Here is a 22,063-nt window from a genome sequence, read left to right on the forward strand (position 1 = left end):
GCTGGGACCGAGAGACTGAAAAACAGCTTCTATCTTAAGGCCATCAGACTGTTAAACAGCCATCACAAACACAGAGAGGCTGCCGCCTACATACAGACTTGAAATTATTGGCCACTTTATTAAATTGATTACTAGTGACTTTAATAATGCCACTTTAATAATGTTTAAATATCTTGCATCACTCATCACTCATCTTGCATGAGCTCTGTCATTGCTCATCCATATATTTATATGTATATATTCTTATTCCATTCCTCTACTTAGATTTGTGTGTATTAGGTAGTTGTTGTGGAATTGTTAGATTACATGTTAGATATTGCTATAACTATTTAGCAGTTTTATGGTTTGGGGGTAGATGCTGTTCAGGGTTCTGTTGGTTCTAGACTTCGAGCAATTAGGGTTAAGTGCCTTGCTCAAAGGCACATCAATATATATATTTTTTACCTAGTCGACTGGGATTCGTAACAGCAACCTTTTGGTTACTGGCCCATCGCTCTTAAGTGCTAGGCTTCCTGCTGCCCTAAATGTTTGTCTTGTGTATAAAGGTGTTTGCATTGATATTTTGAATGAACAAATTGTGTATTCTCGTGTAGATTGCTAACTCAAGATACAATTCTGCCTTCTGTGTACAGTATAGCGATATTCATCATTGTATTGACATGTTTGTTTAGTTTAAAAAAAAGTTTAATAGGAAATATGCACTGGCACTTGTTTCGCTTGTCTTCATACAACAGAAATGTAAAGCAATCAAGCAACAGATTCATGGTTTATTTCAGTATTACCATTTTATTGAGTTGCATCACTCTACATTATCTAGAATTTCAACAACGTTAAGACTAAATATAGTACTTGCATCCCTGCAATAAGTCTCTACACTCAAAGAGAGAAAGCCATTTTACTGAAACATACATAAGTATAAGAATTAGTATTTCATTAAACATTGCCATAAAAGTGAATGTTCATTCTGTATGGCATTTTATATTCATATATATTTTTGTTTTGTCTGTCCTTTATAGGAATACTATAAAAGAAAAATAAGAAACGCACAAAACCCATTGAAAATAGCATGGCTAAATACTACAGCAAATAAGTTACTGGACATTCATTTTAACATGCACTCAAGTGAGGGATAAGGAGAAAAAAATTGATTGCACAGTTTAGGGAACAGCCAGGAATGTTATAGAAATAGTATTGGCATTTTTTTTGTCTGGCTGGCTCTGACCTGTTCATACAGAACCCAACAGAAGCAACGGATAAATAGAAAACCTTTCCAGTAGAATTTCCACACATCTGTCAACAAGGGATCCATGCTCTTGCTCCATTCTGTAATACTGATGCTGAGGCTAATATAAAGCCCAAGGCGTGCTATTTATTATTGATTAATATCACAGGTGCATTAACACTGAGAAGTCCAGGGTTCTCTCAAGGTAAAGTGTAATGTGGCCTAGCACCAGAGATTGAACTGGACATGAGTTCATTCCATTTCAGTGGTGGTCCTAGTTATGATCAAAGGCAAGTAAACAAACTGTTTTATTTATTTTACAGTGCACAAGGACAGTATTTGTTATTACTTACTTGATATTATCTGAGAATGTTATCCTGGGGAGGGAGAGTTTGATATTCCCCCATTGGTTAAGGACAGGCTTGCCATGACCTTCAGGTGCTTACAGGACAAACTAAGAAATTCAATGGCAAAGTAGGTGAAATATTCCGCCCTCTAAAGGTTGATCAAGATGAGTGATTCATACATTATTCTTTATAGATAACATTCATATTTTGATCATTTATAATACTCTCATACTTTATATATCTGTAATCGCTATATTCCATTTATGTACATTGTGGTTTTTGACTGGGTCTCTGTTTGATCATGTTGATTTCAGGTTGGTGAAATTGAGGTTGGACAAAGTCGTCATGGTTCTTCTCTAACTGGATACGTGGGTGAACATTCTGATATATTTTCTGTTACTGTCATTTTGCTTGATAGGTGTGTAAACATCTCCTTTTTGCTCAATTGCAATGAACATTGTGATTGTAATATGGGGCTGTGCGTTAGATGTTTAAAATCTAATTAGTGTGTGTTTATGGGAAATCCTACCTAGGTACCCACTTACAACCTCAACCATATGTTGATGTTTAAGGCTTGAGATTGTGTTGGTCAAAAAGGGAACTGCTGCAGCAAACCAAGTTTTGCTACTTTTGTAGTAATTGCTTTTTCTTCATAATTTTGCACTGTATCACTAAAGACGTCAATACAAATATAATTATAATATAACATTTTTTCATATAATTTTACTAGACTTTAACAGCTAATATATCCAGTGCTGATTCATACATGTACTTTTAACACAACGGAAAAAACAACCTTAACTGCTTGATAGAGACGAATGTTGAGCGCTCTATTAGTCTACCATTAGCAGTAGCGGGTTCATGTCTTTAGTCAAAATGGATGACATGCACGAGAGCCTCAAAAGCAGGTTAACTGTTCACCTCATTTCTACTATGACTTGAGGGTGAACGATACGATGAAGAAATGCATTGGATGGAGGTAATCTCGCTTTAATGCACTGTTCAATATTCACTGCAATTGACGCATTCCATTTTGCCTCAATATCAAACAGACACTGTGTAAACATGTACTTACAAAAGAGAGAAAGAGAGGGGTTGTGAGGGTGAGAGAGAGCGGGTGAGGGAGGTTACGGGGGAGCTAAGGATGGGGGGTGTTGCAGACTCAGGCAATCTGGCCCCACCCCTGTCAGTCTCTGCTCAGGCTGCACCAGGCGGCTGCAGGGAGAGAGACAGAGGGGGAGTTCAGTTAAGACACAAGCAGCTCAGGAATACAGAAAAACAAGTCTATCATTAACACACTCACACATTGACACTCACATCTACTGTTTCTCTGCTCAAATGTGATAATACAGTGATGATACACTGCAATATATAATTAAAATTGAATGTCATACATTTTCAGGTTTGTCTGGGGTAAGTCTAAGACATAAGGCCTTATGCATTCATGCCAATAACAATAAGTCCACAACAATAAATATCAAGGTATGTGCTTTCCCTGACTGTTCCTGCTCTACATTGAACAGATCTCTCCCCAGTAGGTTCCCTTGCATTAAGGGCTCCCCATCCATCCCAGACACATGGCACTATGCCAGCATCCCTCTCCAACCTGGACTCAGAGCATTTCGTATTATTCCTACGTATATCCAAGACACTCCATTTAGTACAATATGCTATGTTTTGTATGGTATGTATTCATTTGTGGATGTCCATCACCAATTTCATATGATATGTTACGAATTACAATTCGTATGATATGTTACGGATAATAGCTAGGTGGCTAATGTTAGCTGGGTTAGGGTTAGGGTTCAGTTTAGGAGTTAGGTTAAACGGTTAGGGTTAGGGGAAGGGTTAGCTAAAAGGGTTATCTTTAGGTGAAGTGTTAGTTAAAATAGTTAAGGTTAGGAAAAGGGTTAGCTAACATGCTAAGTAGTTGGAAAGTAGCAAAAAAGTAGTAAGTAAGCTAAAATGCTAAAGTTGTCTGTGATGAGATTTGAACTCGCAACTTTTGTGTTACTATGCCCACCCATCAACCCCGAACCAACCACCCTCCTTTTGTTTTGCCTTATGTAAGCATCTGTCTTATGTAACCATAGCAAACGTAACATATCATACTAAATCGAGTGTCTCGGATTTATGTACAGAACAATATGAAATTCTCTGAGACCTGGTTGCCCTCTCAGGAGACTAACCTGGCACAGCAACAGTGGACACAGCCTCAGGCTGGCACAGAGTGTCCACTTTAACATGTTGAAAGGCCTTGGAGGACGCAGTCTGGAGGTGTCTGAGGACAGAGGTGGAGGGCATAAGATCACACAAAGACAGACGTGGACATATGCATGCCCACTCACTTCTTCAGTATTCCCCATAGATTATATTGTGAGCAGTAAAATATTAATGAGAACATACAAGATAAAGACGCATTACAGCCTCAGCACATCCCCAAAAACATCAATAAGTAATTATGTCAGCCTTATTCTAGCTGTAGCTAGATTACACTACTGCTACTCTCTGTTCATCATATATGCATAGTCACTTTAACCATATCTACATGTACATACTACCTCAATCAGCCTGACTAACCAGTGTCTGTATGTAGCCTCGCTACTTTTATAGCCTCGCTACTGTATATAGCCTGTCTTTTTTACTGTTGTTTTATTTCTTTACTTACCTATTGTTCACCTAATACCTTTTTTGCACTATTGGTTAGAGCCTGTAAGTAAGCATTTCACTGTAAGGTCTACACCTGTTGTATTCGGCGCACGTGACAAATAAACTTTGATTTGATTTGATTCCTGCTGCTGTAGAGTCACATCTGGTGGTCTGTGCCGTTTAAGATGAGGGAGGACGATTCTTTTTTGTTTTTATTACAGCATATTGGATGACTGTCATTCATATTCCATTCACCCAGCTCAATGTAACGTCGATAGGTTTAGGCTACTACATTATACTCACATTTTCCCTATAGCCATCATGAGGTTGTTACAACCTAGCCTATGAATGAAAGTTTACAACATACTGTAGGTGCACACATGTCAAGATACATTTTTTAAGTGACAGACAGTGACACATGGACAGACAGTGCATCTAGCTCATCTAGGGTGTAATCATTAGTACAACCATTGCACATTAGAGTTTCTATTGGACAAATTCAGGGGTGTTTATCCCTGTTTTATTCCGTTTGCTTCTGTTTAAGAAACGTTTTTCAACAGAATTGGCAGAATGAATAAACCCTGATCGCACGTAAACACAGTTCACTTTCATAGCAGCCATGTTGTATTTCTTCTCGCATTTATGCACGCTCCTCCTCTCACCTTTTCCCTTCACTTGTGGACTTCAATGCACAACACATGTGACCAAGCGAAAAAACCTTTACAAGCCAAACCATATAATAACCGCTACACACAGCCTACATCGTTGTCACCATATTAGCTAAAGTAACGTCATAGTCAACATAGCTAATAGAATTAACGTGTTACTAAACATGCTACAATCATTTGTACAGTATACAGTTAGTAAGCAGTTTAGCAGTTACACCGGTGGGCCCCGGTGACAATAAATGAATAAAACCAAAAGCTTACCCTGACTTGGAAAAGTCATAGTATTGTGTTGGATAGTCATAGTTAGCTAGCTAACATACATCCCTCTGTTTGAGCCAGATGTTTGAGTAGGGTAAACTGTCTAGCTGCATTTGCTAGCTAAGTAAGTGAAAGTGACGATGAAAAATATTTTTTTCAGAAATGAATTACTGTTTTTCTCTCTCTTTAAGTCAACTACTCACCACATTTCATGTACTGCAGTGATAGCTAGCTGTAGCTTATGCTTTCAGTACTAGATTAATTCTCTGATCCTTTGATTGGGTGGACAACATATCAGTTCATGCTGAAAGAGCTCTGATAGGTTAAAGGACGTCCTCCGGGAAGTTGTCATAATTACTGTGTAAGTCTATGGAAGGGGGTGAGAACCATGAGCCTCCTAGGTTTTGTATTGAAGTCAATGTACCCAGAGGAGGACGGAAGCTAGCTGTCCTCTGGCTACACCATGGTGCTACCATACAGACTGCATTTTTTCTCATTTTTTTTTCTATTTAACCATTATTTATCTAGGCAAGTCAGTTAAGAACAAATTCTTATTTACAATGACGGCCTAGGAACAGTGGGTTAACTGCCTTGTTCAGGGGAAGAATGACAGATTTTTACCTTGTCAGCCATTGAGACTATTGTAGACCTGAATAGCAGAACAGTGTATTTGATCAGTTATTTGGTGACGTGAATATATTTAATATAGTCTTATCTAAAAATTATAACTTTTAAAATGTTTCACTATTTTTATTTTTATGAAATTCACTGAGGAGGATGGTCATCCTCTTCCTCCTCTGAGGAGCCTCCACTGACCTCAGGAGTCTACTTAACCAAAGACTGACTCCAGATGTTACCTTAGTATGAACAACAAAAACACTAAGCAACGATGGCTCTTCTGTATTCATCTACTCAATCATGTAAGAAATACACACACAGTGCATAGTGAGTCTACACATCCCTTGCACAGTCTTCACATTTTGCTGCCTTAAAATATATATTTTAAATTAATTAGGTTTTGTACTCCACACTTCCAAAGTTTAAGAAAAAGTATAGGATATTTTCCAAATTAATGATTTACATATATTTTTAAAGGATGTCTTGATTGCTTATGTCTTCACACCCCAGAGTTAATACTTGGTGGAAGCACCTTTGGCAGCCATTACAGCTGCAAAACATTTTGAATAAGATTCTACCAACTTTGGGTGGTGGACAATTCCTGATACACATGGGAAACTATTGAGCGTGAAAAACCCAGCAGCGTTGCAGTTCTTGACACAAACCGGTGTGCCAGGCATTTACTACCATACCCCGTTCAAAGGCACTTAAATCTTTTGTCCTGACCATTCACCCTCTGAATGGCACACATACATAATCCATGTCTCAATTCTCTCAAGGCTTAAAAATCCTTCTTTAACCTGTCTCCTCCCCTTCATCTACACTGATTTGAAGTGGATTAAACAACTGACATTAATAAGGGACCATAATGTAGATTTCATCTGGATTCACCTGGTCAGTCTATGTCATGGAAAGAGCGGTGTTCATAATGTTTTGTACACTCAGTGTATATCTATTGTTTTTGTCAAAATTGTTCAAGTTCAGTAAATTTGGTTGGGAGTCGTTGATGGATAGCAATATTCAAACCTTGTCTCTGGAATGAGACTGGACAATTCAGGAACACACAACACCTATTGGAAAGCCATTCCAGTGTGTCTTTGGCATGAAAATGTGTGCAATTGTCACGCTAAAAAAGAAAACTATCCCAGGGGTTAGGTATCTAGAAGACTGAGGCAGGGTTTCCTCTAACTTTTTTTATCTGGCCTTTGCTCCTTTGATATTTATTTTTATCCTGACATTTCCCCCCCCCCCCCCCCGCAGTCCCTGCTGATGACAAGCATACCCATAACGTGATGCTGCCACCAGAATACTTGAAAATATAGAGGTTAAAAAACATTGCATTCATGCCACATTACGGGGTCTGTATGACAAAGTGAAAATAATAAAGCCTGTAAAAAATAAAATAAACAACAAAATCATCCATTCTGTTTCCAACAAGGCCGCTAAGTAATACTGCAAAACAACCCGGCAAAGACACTTTTTGGCCTAAATTAAAAACTACAGGCTTGGGGCACATCCAATACAACTGCATTTTCAAGTATTGTGGTGACAGCATCACGTTATGGGTATGCATGTCACCTCCCGGGATTGGGGAGTTTGTCAGGATCTAAAGAAATATGAAAGCAGCAAAGCCTAGTTAAAAAGTTAGAGGAAAACCCGCCTCTGTCTTCTGAAAACCTAACCCTGGGATATAGTTTTATTTTTCAGCAGGACAATTACAATTTTCAATGCCAAAGACAAACCAGAATGGCTTTTCCAAGAGGTGTTGAGTGTTCATGCCTCAGTCCTGACTTAAATCTGCTTGAAAGTCAGAGACAAGGTTTGAATATCCATCATCCATCAATGACTCCCAAGTAAACTTACTGAGCTTGAGCAATTTTGACAAAAACAGTGGATAAATGTTTCCCTAAGAGTTGTGCAAAGTTGGTCAAATCTTATTCACAGATGTAATGGCTGCCAAAGTATTAACTCGGGTGTGAAGACATACGCAATCAAAACGTCTTTGTTTTGTTATTTTTATTCCTTTGGAAAATGTTTTATACTTTTTCTTTAACTTGAAAGTGTGTAGTAGGTTGTGTAGATCGGTAGAATTTTTTTTTTGAATCCCTTTTGAGATTAAGTTTTAAAGCAGAAAAATGTAAGGGCTGTGTAGACTTTCACTAGCGACTGTATCTCATAAAAGAACGGTGCATACAAAATAGTAGTTATTCACTAATTCGGATCAGATGTAGATAATGGTACAAAAATATCAAATTATTGTGCATTATTGATTCCATATTTTCTGTGAATTGGACCTATGGGATTATAAGAAGACCAATGAGTCAAGGTTCAGGAGATGTGGGAGAGAGAGGAACGAGGTCAAATCTGACACATATCTAGCTCTTACTTTTTCCACTCCTCCTCTCCATCCCAGAACTCATACACCACGAAGGAGAGTCCATCTGGCAGCCGCACTGCAGTCACACTGAGGAAGAAAGGAATAAAAAAGAAAGAGAGTAAGACATTGGAAAGTCAATAATGGGCAGTGGACATTGGAGAACTATGAACTATTCTAATAGAGTTAATTGCCAATAAGCATATGTGGTAGTAGTTATGTGTGGTAGTTAAGCAAAGAAACACTTGCACACCACATAAACCATAGCAGTAGACACCCATAGTCACTTGACTTTAGCTCCACTCACTTCCCACCCATTATCTTCCACTGGAGGGCAGTAGTGGTTCAGATGGATGAGTTGTGCCTCGGGTTTAGTGCAGTAGAACAGTTCTACTGTATGAGCTGGGTTTTATAATTGCTTCCATCACAGTGGAGCTCACAACTCCACTGGAGAGACTCCTGACATGTCTTATTGACCGGCTGAATGCTTCCATTACGGCTAGCAGCTATCTGTCGGAGGTAACATCTATATTAGACCACTACATTGTTTCATTTGATGGGCAGATGCTGTGCAAGGCTCAACAATCACCTTAATCAAACCAAAGAAACATTATGTCCAAGTCAGTGTGTGTCCATCTTAAAGAAAGCTGTGGACAGTGGGAGGTTGATTGAGTGTGGGTCTGTGCATTCATTTGTGTGCTTCCTTCAAATAACTTTGCCAGCGTTTGTGTGTATCTGAGTCTGTGAGTTCAATGACTAAAAAGGAGGACATATTCTTATGGAGTTTGACAGGATGTATTAGTACCATATATAAGCACTTATAGGAACCAAGAGTAAAGAGATGAGAGGGAGGAAAAGAAAGTGTCAGACCTAGATTGTGGTGGTGTGAGTGAGTCTAGAAAAGAGACAAGCAAATTGCCTATTGAGCAGCAGCAGTAGAAGCAGTACAGACTCAGCGCCCAATTCCTCAGTGATAAATTATTCACCGTCCCTACGTGCATTATGATGAGATTACAAAACGCTGCTGACAACACGCGGCCCATTTCCTGGACTTGGCTCCAGGGAGTCGCTCTGAAACGGACTGTAGAGGAACTCGTCCTTTTGAACTGAGTCTTACGAGTCCTAAGAATCTGCTGCTACATTGATTCGCATGATAGGAAATAAGATACATTTGTACATTTGAAGTCGGAAGTTTGCATACACCTTAGCCAAATACATTTAAACTCAGTTTTTCACAATTCCTGACATTTAATCCTCATAAAAATTCCCTGTCTTAGGTCTGTTAGGACCACCACTTGATTTTAAGAATGTGAAATGTCAGAATAATAGTAGAGAAAATTATTTATTTCGGCCCCTTTGCGACCAAGCTTTAACTTCCTGACTGATGTATTGAGATTTTGCTTCAATATATCTGCATAATTTTCCTTACTCATGATGTCATCTATTTTGTTAAGTGCACCAGTCCCTCCTGCGGCAAATCACCCCCACAACATGATGCTGCCACCCCCGTCCTTCACGGTTGGGATGGTATTCTTCGGCTCGCAAGCGTCCTCCTTTTTCCTCCAAACATAACGATGGTCATTATGGCCAAACAGTTCTATTTTTGTTTCATCAGACCACAGGACATTTCTCCAAAAAGTACGATCTTTCTCCCCGCAGTTGCAAACCGTAGTCTGGCTTTTTTATGGCGGTTTTGGAGCAGTGGCTTCTTCCTTGCTGAGTGGCCTTTCAGGTTATGTTGATATAGGACTCGTTTACTTCGGATATATATACTTTTGTACCTGTATCCTCCAGTATCTTCACAAGGTCCTCTGCTGTTGTTCTGGGATTGATTTGCACTTTTCGCACCAAAGTACGTTCTTCTCTAGGATACCTTCCTGAGCGGTATGACGGCTGCGTGGTCCCATGGTGTTTATACTTGCGTATTATTGTTTGCACAGATGAACGTGGTACCTTCAGGCATTTGGAAATTGCTCCCAAGGATGAGCCAGACTTGTGGAGGTCTTCAATTTTTTTCCTGAGGTCTTGGCTTATTTCTTTTGATTTTCCCATGATGTCAAGCAAAGAGGCACTGAGTTTGAAGGTAGGCCTTGAAATACATCCACAGGTACACCTCCAACTGACTCAAAATATGACAATTAGCCTATCAGAAGCTTCTAAAGCCATGACATAATTTTCTGGAATTTTCCAAGCTGTTTAAAGGCACAGTCAATTTAGTGTATGTAAACTTCTGACCCACTGGAATTGTGATACAGTGTATTATAAGTTAAATAATTTGTCTGTAAACAATTGTTGGGAAAATGACTTGTGTCATGCACAAAGTAGATGTCCTAACCGACTTGCCAAAACTATAGTTTGTTAACAAGAAATTTGTGGAGTGGTTGAAAAACAAGTTTTAATGACTCCAACCTAAGTGTATGTAAACTTCTGACTTCCACTGTACATGTCATCTTCTCTACAATGCAGCTCTTGATAAAGAAATATCCTCGCTACGACAGCAGTGCTCTAGTGTACTTGGAGGTTGTGTAGTAGGCTACCTCAGAGCAAAAGATCAGAGGCTCTGTCCAGCTAAACCCAGCTTTCTCTAATCTGCTCAACCCTATTTTCCACTCCATGGTCCCTTGTCACATGGAGATTCCTCCTGGTTGATGATGGTTGTGGCGAGGCAGAGGAGAACAGCGTGTCTAACAGGTTTATCCGGCGGCCAGACACCTTTCACAGGTCTGATTGCCTCTTCAGTCCACATGCAGCACATCCTTTCTCTGTCAGATGGATTCTCAACCATTACTAACCTGCACACACCAGCACTCAGAGGCTCTCTGTCTCTCCCTAAACCAAGGTCACTGTAATGTTGACTTATTTGTCCTCTTTATTTTCTCATATCTATTCATGTTCTCTCCCCTGAGCTTCCTGCCATTATACCGGGGGATGGGTTAAGTACCTTGCTGAGCATTGTGACAAAACAAGCATTATGAAGGCACAGCCCATCACTCCAGAGATGAATATGAGGATTTGTAAAGGCATGACACAATTGTGTTAACAGAGAAATGTGTCAGTGCAGTCAAGCATCAGTCTCGCATATTAAATTGTGTATTAAGGATTGCTAAAGTACTTGAGCAGGGTTCCACAAATAACCAGTTAGGTTGGGAATAGATCAGCCATAAATAAAACACACACACAGCAGACAAAAGGTCACTATTATGAAAGATTGACAATGACAGATAAAGGGAAATAGGTGGACCCACTGGAAGCAGTCTCTTTGGGCAGAGACATTCTTCAGGTACTGCTTCAGGGCCTCGCAGAACTCTCCCAGCTGCTTCTGGGATACCGCCATCTCCTGACGAATCAGGTACAGGGACTGGGGGAGAGAAAGACAAAGGAAGAGAGAGGGGTTGAGAAAAAGAGGTAGATAAAAACAGAGAGAGGTAACAAAAGCCAATCGTGTGATGGGAATGCTCTATGGAGTGCTTGCAGTGTGCCATATAACCATGGTATTGCAGATTACCATTTTTGCCAGGTCAGTTGCCAATAGAAAGTAATGGCTAAGGCTAATCCAGCAATATCAAGTAGGATATTCCCACTGAATATAAGCATTAGGAAAGATCTTAGGCATATGAAAGAACTGATTATTGTCATACCCCTCTCTTACTGTATAAACAAAACTAATTTGCATAATGTTTGTGCTATCTTTAGGGACAGTTCATAATTTACTGGGGTGAGGGGGGTCCAAAATAGGGGAGGGTTGTCTAATAAATATTTTTTGCTTTGGGGAGGGTAGTGCATTTTTTCCTGGGTTTACATTCGCCCTTTTGCAAGTGTTGGTTCGCCCCCCCGAACCAACACTTGCACTTGATCCCCCCCCCCCGGCTTTGCTGATAGCTAATTTATTGAGGAAAAGTGTACTTACTATGCCAGTAATATTTGGTTGTCCCACCTAGCTATCTTTTTTTATTTATGGGAACAGCAGTTTAATATGGTTATTCAAGTGTTGTACAGTTTGTCCACAGTAAAGGAACTCCTCAGTACTCCTCTTTGATTGATATTGTCTCTGACAACAAGCTGCTGCTGTTGGAGCTGGTTGCCATGGAGCCGTTTCCGGGGTCAGCAAGGCTGGAAGGGGTAAGGGTCAGGGTGGTTGTGGTCTTAGAGGCCTGCTGGTACAGCTGGATCTTCTTGGTAATCTTCCTCTCCTTGGCTCACCTGTTTTGGAACCAGATCTGTACCTGTCTCTCTGAGAGGATGAGGCTCAGGGCCAGCTCTGTCTTCCTCCTGATGGTGATGTAGCGGCTGTTCTGGAACCAGATCTGTACCTGTCTCTCTGAGAGGCTGAAGCCCAGGGCCAGCTCTGTCTTCCTCCTGATGGTGATGTAGCGGCTGTTCTGGAACCAGATCTGTACCTGTCTCTCTGAGAGGCTGAAGCCCAGGGCCAGCTCTGTCTTCCTCCTGATGGTGATGTAGCGGCTGTACTGGAACCAGATCTGTACCTGTCTCTCTGAGAGGCTGAAGCCCAGGGCCAGCTCTGTCTTCCTCCTGATGGTGATGTAGCGGCTGTACTGGCACTCCTTCTCTAGCTCTAGGCGCTGCTGGTATGTGTTCACCACCCTGTACTTTCCTTGCTGGAAAGTCCTGTACTGGATGAATGTACATTGTGTTTGATTCAGTCGTACGAGTTTCTTCTCTCTGAGTACTGCCCAGCAGGTGAGTTGAGTGATGGAAGAGCTCCCGGCCCCGGAGGCAGGATGGATGTCAGATCTGGGGAACCACACGGTGACCACTCCTCCCGTGGAGATGCGAAGTAAGCGGATTTCCCCACTTCCCTGTCGTCTGGGCATGCGGGTCATTCATGCATGTGAAGTCATGATAACCACTGAAATTCGTATATTGCATTAAGTTCTGACTGTTCAGCGTTTGAGTCGGGAATTTGAGTACTTTCCGTGGTCTTTATCCAGCAAGTAACTCACGTACATCTCAATGAATTAACTCCTCTGCGCATGGTAATCCCAAAATTTATAACATCAATTCTTTAGAAATTCCTAGAAATCTATCTATGCGACTTGACCTCCTGTAACCTACGACGCACCTGTTGACGCACCTTACCCCACTTTTTTTTTTTTATAAAAGAAAAAAACCGAGTGGGTGGATCAGCTTTAATATTGTAAATAGATTGTGGCTTCTATCAATGTAATTGTCTGCATAATTTCCAATCCTGCATGTATATATTTATATAGAGTACCAGTCAAAATGTTCTTTATTTGTACTATTTTCTACATTGTAGAATAATAGTGAACACATCAAAACTATGAAATAACACATATGGAATCATGTAGTAACCAAAAAAAGTGTTAAACAAATCAACATCTATTTTAGATTCTTCAAAGTAGCCACCCTTTGCATTGATGACAGCTTTGCACACTCTTGGCATTCTCTCAACCAGCTTCATGAGGTAGTCACCTAGAATGCATTTCAATTAACAGGTGTGCCTTGTTAAAAGTAAATTTGTGGAAATTCTTTCCTTTTTAATGCGTTTGAGCCAATCAGTTGTGTTGTGACAAGGATGGGGTGGTATACAGAAGATAGCCCTATTTGGTAAAAGACCCAGTCCATATTTTGTCATGAACAGCTCAAATAAGCAAAGAGAAACGACAGTCCATATCATTAATTTAAGTAATGAAGGTCAGTCAATACGGAAAACTTTGAAAGTTTCTTCAAGTCCAGTCGCAAAAACCATCAAGCGCTATGATGAATTTGGCTCTCATGAGGTTCACCACAGGAAAGGAAGACCCAGAGTCACCTCTGCTGCAGAAGATAAGTTCATTAGAGTTACCAGCCTCAGAAAATGCAGCCCAAATAAATGCTTCACAGAGTTCAAGTAACAGACACATCTCAACATCAACTGTTCAGATGAAACTGCGTGAATCAGGCCTTCATGGTCGAATTGCTGCAAAGAAACCACTACTTAATGAAAAGAGCACAGAGAGGGCTGCCTCGCTTCTAGTCCTTAGGAAACTTTGCAGTAATTTTGTTTTTTTACATTGTTAGCCCAGAAAATATTGTGTTATTACATACAACCGGGAAGAACTATTGGATATCAGAGTGGCGTCAACTTACCAGCACTACGACCAGGAATACAACTTTCCCAAAGCGGGGCAACCCAGGGCATTTGAACTGATTCCAGAGGCCGACCTAAAACAACGCCGCTGGAGGAGAGGGAGTCGGTTCGGTCTTCTAGTCAGATGTCGGAGACACGCACACCACCCACCGCTTCCGAGTATATTACTCGCTAATGTCCAGTCCTTAGATAACAAAGTTGATAAAATCAGGGCACGGGTTGCTTTCCAGAGGTACATCAGGGATTGTAACATACTCTGTTTCACGGAAACATGGCTCTCTCAGGATATGCTGTCGGAGTCGGTACAGCCACCGAGATTCTCAGTACATCACACTGACAGGAATAAAAATCTTCCTGGGAAGAAGAAGGGCAGGGGTGTATGTTTCATGATTAACGATTCATGGTGTAATTGTAACAACACCTGACCTACAATTCCTCACAATCAAATGCCGACTGTATTATCTCCCAAGAGAATTCTATTCGTTTATTGCCACAGCCGTGTATATCCCCCCTCAAGCCGATACCAAGACAGCCCCCAAGGAACTTCACTGGACTTTATGCAAACTGGAAACCATAAACAGTTGAAGTCAGAACTTTTTTATTTTTAATTTGACCTTTATTTAACTAGGCAAGTCAGTTAAGAACAAATTCTTATTTACAATAAGGGCCTAGGAACAGTGGGTTAACTGCCTTGTTCAGGGGCAGAAGGACAGAGCTTGACCTTGTCAGCTAAGGGATTCGATCGAGCAACCTTTCGGTTACTGGCCCAACACTCTAACAACTAGGCTACCTGCCAAGTCGGAAGTTTACATACACTTAGGTTGGAGTCATTAAAACTTGTTTTTCAACCACTCCACAAATTTCTTGTTAACAAACTATAGTTTTGGCAAGTCGGTTAGGACATCTACTTTGTGCATGACACAAGTCATTTTCCCAACAATTGTTTACAGGCAGATTATTTAACTTATAATACACTGTATCACAATTCCTGTGGGTCAGAAGTTTACATACACTAAGATGACTGTGCCTTTAAACAGCTTGGAAAATTCCAGAAAATTATGTCACGGCTTTAGAAGCTTCTGATAGGCTAATTGACATAATTTGAGTCAGTTGGAGGTGTATCTGTGGATGTATTTCAAGGCCTACCTTCAAACTCAGTGCCTCTTTGCTTGACATCATGGGAAAATCAAAAGAAATCAGCCAAGACCTCAGGAAAAACCTAGACCTTCACAAGTCTGGTTCATCCTTGGGAGCAATTTCCAAATGCCTGAAGGTACCCCATTCATCTGTACAAACAATAGTACGCAAGTATACACACCATGGGATCACGCAGCCGTCATACCGCTCAGGAAGGAGACGCGTTCTGTCTCCTAGAGATGAACGTACTTTGGTGCGAAAAGTGCAAATCAATCCCAGAAAAGACACTGGAGGAAACAGGTACAAAATTATCTATATCCAAAGTAAAACGAGTCCTATATCGACATAACCTAAAAGGCCGCTCAGCAAGGAAGAAGCCACTGCTACAAAACCGCCATAAAAAAGCCAGACTACGGTTTGCAACTGCACATGGGCACAAATATCATACTTTTTGGAGAAATGTCCTGTGGTCTGATGAAACAAAAATAGAACTGTTTGGCCATAATGACCCTCGTTATGTTTGGAGGAAAAAGGAGGAGGCTTGCAAGCTGAAGAACACCATCCCAACCGTGAAACACGGGTTGGCAGCATCATGCTGTGGGGGTGCTTTGCTGCAGGAGGGACTGGTGCACTTAACAAAATAGATGACATTATGAGGATGGAAAATTAAGTGGATATATTGAAGCAACATCTCAAGACATCAATCAGGAACTTAAAGCTTGGTCGCAAATGGAACTTACGAATGGACAATGACCCCAAGCATACTTCCAAAGTTGTGTCAAAATGGCTTAAGGACAACAAAGTCAAGGTATTGGAGTGGCCATCACAAAGTCCTGACCTCAATCCTATAGAAAATGTGTGGGCAGAACTGAAAAAGCGTGTGCGAGCAAGGAGGCCTACAAACCTGATTCAGTTACACCAGCTCTGTCAAGAGGAATGGGCCAAAATTCACCCAACTTATTGTGGGAAGCTTGTGGAAGGCTACCCAAAACGTTTGACCCAAGTTAAACAATTTAAAGGCAATGCTACCAAATACTAATTGAGTATATGTAAACCTTTGACCCACTCGGAATGTGATGAAAGAAATTAAAGCTGAAATAAATCACTCTTCTATTATTCTGACATTTGACATTCTTAAAATAAAGTGGTGATCCTAACTGACCTAAGACAGGACATTTTACTAGGATTAAATGTCAGGAATTGTGAAAAACTGAGTTTAAATGTATTTGGCTAAGGTGCATGTAAACTTCCGAATTCAACTGTATCCTGAGGCTGCAATTATTGTAGCTGGGGTTTTTTAAACAAAGCAAATTTAAGGAAAAGGCTACTTAAATTCTATCAGCATATCGACTGTAGCGCTGGAGAAACACTGGACCATTGTTACTCTAACTTCCGCAATGTATACAAGGCCCTCCCCACCCTCCTTTTGGCAAATCTAACCACAACTCCATTTTACTCCTCCCTTCCTATAGGCAGAAACTCAAACAGGAAGTACCCGTGCTAAGGACTATTCAACACAGTTCTGACCAATCGGAATCCACTGATTCGGGTAAGTGAGTTTATAAGGAAGTGTATAGCAGATGTTGTACCCACTGACTTAAAACCTACCCTAACCAGAAACCGTGAATAGATGGCATCATTCGCCAAAACTGAAAGCGCTTACCACCGCATTCAACCATGGCAAAGCGACTTGGAATACGGCAGAATACAAACAGAGTAGTCATTCCATTCCGTAAGGCAATCAAAAAAGCAAAATGCCCGCTTTGAGGATAATACAGTGCCACCGATGCGGCCTGCTACCAAGGTCTGAGGGCTCTCCTTCTCCGTGGCCGACGCGAGTAAGATATTTAAACGTGTTAATCCTCGCAAGGCTGCCAGCCCAAACGGCATTCCTAGTCGTGTCCTCAGAGCACGCGCAGGCCAGCTGGCTGGTGTGTTTACGGACATATTCAATCTCTCCCTATACCCGTCTGCTGTCCCCAAATGCTTCAAGATGGCCACCATTGTTCCTGTACCCAAGAATGCAAACTGAACTAAATGACTATCGCCCCATAGCACTCACTTCTCTCATCATGAAGTGCTTTGAGAGACTAGTCAAGGATCATATCACCTCCACCTTACCTGTCACCCTAGACCTACTTCAATTTGCGTACGGCCCCAACAGGTCCACAGACGATACAATCACCATCACACTGCACACTGCCCTATCCCATCTGGACAAGAGGAATACCTATGTTAGAATGCTGTTCATTGACTATAGCTCAGCATTCAACACCATAGTACCCTCCAAGCTCATCATTAAGCTTGAGACTCTGGGTCTGAACCCCGCCCTGTACAACTGGGTCCTGGACTTCCTGACGTGCTGCCCCCAGGTGGTGAATGTAGGAAACAACACTGGGGCCACACAAGGGTGCGTGCTCAGCCCCTTCCTGTACTCCCTGTTCACCAATGACTGCATGGCCATGCACGCCTCCAACTCAATCATCAAGTTTGCAGACAACACAACAGTAGTAGGCTTGATTACCAACAACGATGAGACAGCCTATAGGGAGGAGGTGAGGGCTCTCGGAGTGTGGTGTCAGGAAAATAACCTCTCACTCAACAAAACAAAGGAGATGATCGTGGACTTCAGGAAACAGCAGAGGGAGCAGCCCCTTGTCCACAGACAGGTCAGCAGTGGAGAAGGTGGAAAGTGTTATGTTCCTCGGTGTGCATATCACTGACAAACTGAAATGGTCCACCCACACAGACAGTGTGGTGAAGAAGGTGCAATAGCGCCTCTTCAACCTCAGGAGGCTGAAGAAATTTGGCTTGTCACCTAAAACTCTCAAACTTTTACAGATGCACAATTGAGAGCATCCGGTTGGGCTGCATCACCCCCTGGTACGGCAACTGCACCGCCCACAACCTCAAGGCTCTCCAGAGGGTGGTGCGGTCTGCACAACACATCACCAAGGGCAAACTACCAGCCCTACAAGACACCTACATCACCCGATGTCACAGGAAGGCCAAAAGTATCATCAAGGACAACAACCACCCGAGCCACTGCCTGTTCACCCCGCTACCATTCAGAAGGCGAGGTCAGTACAGGTGCATCAAAGCTGGCACTGAGAGACTGAAAAACAGCTTCTATCTCAAGGCCATCAGACTGTTAAAAAGCCATCACTAGCACAGAGAGGCTGCTGGCTACATACAGACTTGTAACCATTGGCCACTTTAATAAATGGAACACTCGTCACTTTAGTAATGTTTACATATCTTGCATTACTCATCTCATATGTATATACTGTATTCTATACTATCTATTGCATCTTAGCCTATGTCGCACTGACATTGCTCATCAATATATTTATATATTCTTATTCCAGTCTTACTTAGATATGTGTGTATTAGGTATTTATTGTGGAATTGTTAGATATTGCTGCACTGTTTGAACTAGAAGCACAAGCCTTTCGCTACACTCGCAATAAGATCTGCTAACCATGTGTATGTGACCAATAACAATTGATTTGATTTACTAAAGGACACCAATAAGAAGAAGATACTTGCTTGGGCCACGAAACACGAACAATGGACATTAGAGCGGTGGAAATCTGTCCTTTGGTCTGATGAACCAAATTTGAGATTTTAGGTTCCAACCGCCGTGTCTTTGTGAGACGCAGAGTAGGTGAACGGATGAACTCTGCATGTGTGGTTCCCACTGTGAAGCATGGAGGAGGAGGTATGAGGGCGTGGGGGTGCTTTGCTGGTGACACTGTCTGTGATTTATTTAGAATTCAAGGCACACTTAACCAGCATGGCTACCACAGCATTCTGCAGCGATACACCATCCCATCTGTTTTGCGCTTAGTGGGACTACCATTTGTTTTTCAGCAGTACAATGACTCAAAATACACCTCCAGGCTGTGCAAATGCTATTTGACAAAGGAGAGCGATGGAGTGGTGCATTAGATGACCTGGCTTCCACAATCTCCCAATCCAATTGAGATGGTTTGGGATGATTGGACCGCAGAGTGAAGGAAAAGCAGCCAACAAGTGTTCAGCATACGTGGGAACTCCTTCAAGACTGTTGAAAAATCATTCCTCATGAAGTTGGTTGGGAGAACGCCAAGAGTGTGCAAAGCTGTCATCAAGGCAAAGGGTGGCTACTTTGAAGAATCTAAAATCTAACATATAGTTTGATTGTTTAAAACTTTTTAGTTACTACATGATTCCATATGTGTTATTTCATGGTTCTGATGTCTTCACTATTATTCTACAATGTAGAAAATAGAAAAAATAAAGAAAAACCCTGGAATGAGTAGGTGTGTCCAAACTTTTGACTGGTACTGTATATGCAAAGGTATATGGACACCCCTTCAAATTAGTGGATTCGGCTATTTCAGACACACCCGTTGCTGACAAGTGTATAAATCGAGCACACAGCCGTACAATCCCCAAAGACAAACTTCGGCAGTAGAATGGCCTTGCTGAAGAGCTGTGACTTTCAACATGGCACCGTCATAGGACCTTTCCAACAAGTCAGTTAATCAAATTTCTGCCCTGCTAGAACTGCTCCGGTCAACTGTAAGTGCTGTTATTGAGAAGTGGAAACGTCTAGGAGCAACAACGGCTCAGCTGCAAAGTGGTAGGCCACACAAGCACACAGAACGGGACCGTTGTTCTCGGTTGCAACACTCATTACCGAGTTACAAACTGCCTCTGGAATTAATGTCAGCACAATAACTGTTCGTCGGGAGCTTCATGAAATGGGTTTCCATGGCCGAGCAGCCGCACACAAGCCTAAGATCACCATGCGCAATGCCATCACGCTACACCATTTGGCAGTCTGATGGACAAATCTGGGTTTGGTGGATGCCAGGAGAATGCTACCTGCCCCAATGCATAGTGCCAACTGTAAAGTTAGGTGGAGGAGGAATAATGGTCTGGGGCTGTTTTTCATTGTTCGGGCTAGGCCCCTTTGTTCCAGTGAAGGAACATCTTAACGCTACAGCATACAATTACATTCTAGATGATTCTGTGCTGATAACTTTGTGGCAACAGTTTGGAGAATTCCCTTTCTTGTTTCAACATGACAATGCACCCCGTATACAAAGCGAGGTCCATACAGAAATGGCTTGTCGAGATCAGTGTGGAAGAACTTGTCTGGCCTGCACAGAGTTCTGACTTCAACCCAAATTCGAACACCTTTGGGATAAATTGGAACGCCGACTGCGAGCCAGGCCTAATCGCCCAACATCAGTGCCCGACCTCACTAATGCTCTTGTGGCTGAAAGGAAGCAAGTCCCTGCAGCAATGTTCCAACATCTAGTGGAAAGCCTTCCCAGAAGAGTGTTATAGCAGCAAAGGGGGACCAACTCCATATTAATGCCCATGATTTTGGAATGAGATGTTCGACTAGCAGATGTACACATACTTTTGGTCATGTATGTTATTAACACTAGAAAAGCTGGGCATCTAGCAATCCTGTTCTGAGCCAATGCATTCTAATGGTCTACTAAATACATTTAATATAAAGTGCCTTAAGACAGTATTCACACCTCTTTGTTATGGCAAGCCTAAAATGTGCTTAACAAATCACATAATAAGTTGCACGAACTGCAATAATCGTGTTTAACAGGATTTGTTAATGACTAACTAATCTCTGTACGCCACACATAATTATCTGTAAGGTCCCTCAGTCGAGCAGTGAATTTCAAACACAGATTCAACTCCAAAGACCAGGAAGGTTTTTCAATGCCTTGCAAAGAAGGGCACATATTGGTAGATGGGTAAAAATGTAAAAAGCAGACACTTAATATCCGTTTGAGCATGGTGATGTTATTATTGACACTTTGGATGGTGTATCAATACACCCAGTCACTACAAAGATACCGGCGTCCTTCCTAATTCAGTTGCTGGAGAGGAAGGAAACCGCTCAGGGATTTCACCATGAGGCCAATGGTGACTTTGAAACAGTTACAGAGTTTAATGGCTGTGATAGGAGAAAACTGAGTTTGGATCAACAACGTTGTAGTTACCGCACAATACTAACCTAAATGACAGAGTGAAAAGGAGGAAGCCTGTACAGAATAAAACAAATATTCCTAAACATGAATCCTGTTTGAAGGCCAGCATCCCGGAGTCGCCTCTTCACTGTTGAGACTGGTGTTTTGCGGGTACTATTTAATGAAGCTGCCAGTTGAGGACTTGTGAAGCGTCTGTTTCTCAAACTAGACCCTCTAATGTACTTGTCCTCTTGCTCAGTTGTGCACCGGGGCCTCCCACTCCTCTTTCTATTCTGCTTAGAGACAGTTTGCGCTGTTCTGTGAAGGGAGTAGTACACAGCATTGTACGAGAGCTTCAGTTTCTTGGGAATTTCTTGCATGGAATAGCTTTCATTTCTCAGAACAAGAATAGACTGACGATTTTCAGAAGAAAGTTATTTCTTTCTGGCCATTTTGAGCCTGTAATCGAACCCACAAATGCTGATGCTCCAGATACTCAACTAGTCTAAAGAAGGCCAGTTTTATTGCTTCTTTAATCAGGACAACAGTTTTCAGCTGTGCTAACATAATTGCAAAAGGGTTTTCTAATGACCAATTAGCCTTTTAAAATGATAAACTTGGATTAGCTAACACAACATGCCATTGGAACACAGGAGTGATGGTTGCTGATAATTGGCCTCTGTACGCCTATGTA

At 41.6% G+C, this 22,063-nt stretch overlaps 1 protein-coding gene across 2 annotated transcripts in view; it reads right to left on the reverse strand.

Annotated features, from left to right (window-relative positions):
* Positions 1-759: 759 nt before the first annotated feature.
* Positions 760-22,063, reverse strand: part of LOC139539898 (N-terminal EF-hand calcium-binding protein 2-like) — a 124,985-nt gene continuing 103,681 nt past the window's right edge. For both annotated transcript variants that reach the window (XM_071343282.1, XM_071343281.1), the window contains 4 exons: positions 11,382-11,494; positions 8,149-8,226; positions 3,759-3,850; positions 760-2,784 (listed from right to left, as the gene is read on the reverse strand). In XM_071343282.1, the coding sequence (XP_071199383.1) occupies positions 2,756-2,784; positions 3,759-3,850; positions 8,149-8,226; positions 11,382-11,494 (312 nt within the window). In that variant the 3' untranslated portion in view covers positions 760-2,755. The remainder of the gene's footprint in view (positions 2,785-3,758; positions 3,851-8,148; positions 8,227-11,381; positions 11,495-22,063) is intronic.

This window comes from Salvelinus alpinus, chromosome 15 (assembly GCF_045679555.1).
Source record: "Salvelinus alpinus chromosome 15, SLU_Salpinus.1, whole genome shotgun sequence".
Taxonomy (NCBI): domain Eukaryota; kingdom Metazoa; phylum Chordata; class Actinopteri; order Salmoniformes; family Salmonidae; genus Salvelinus; species Salvelinus alpinus.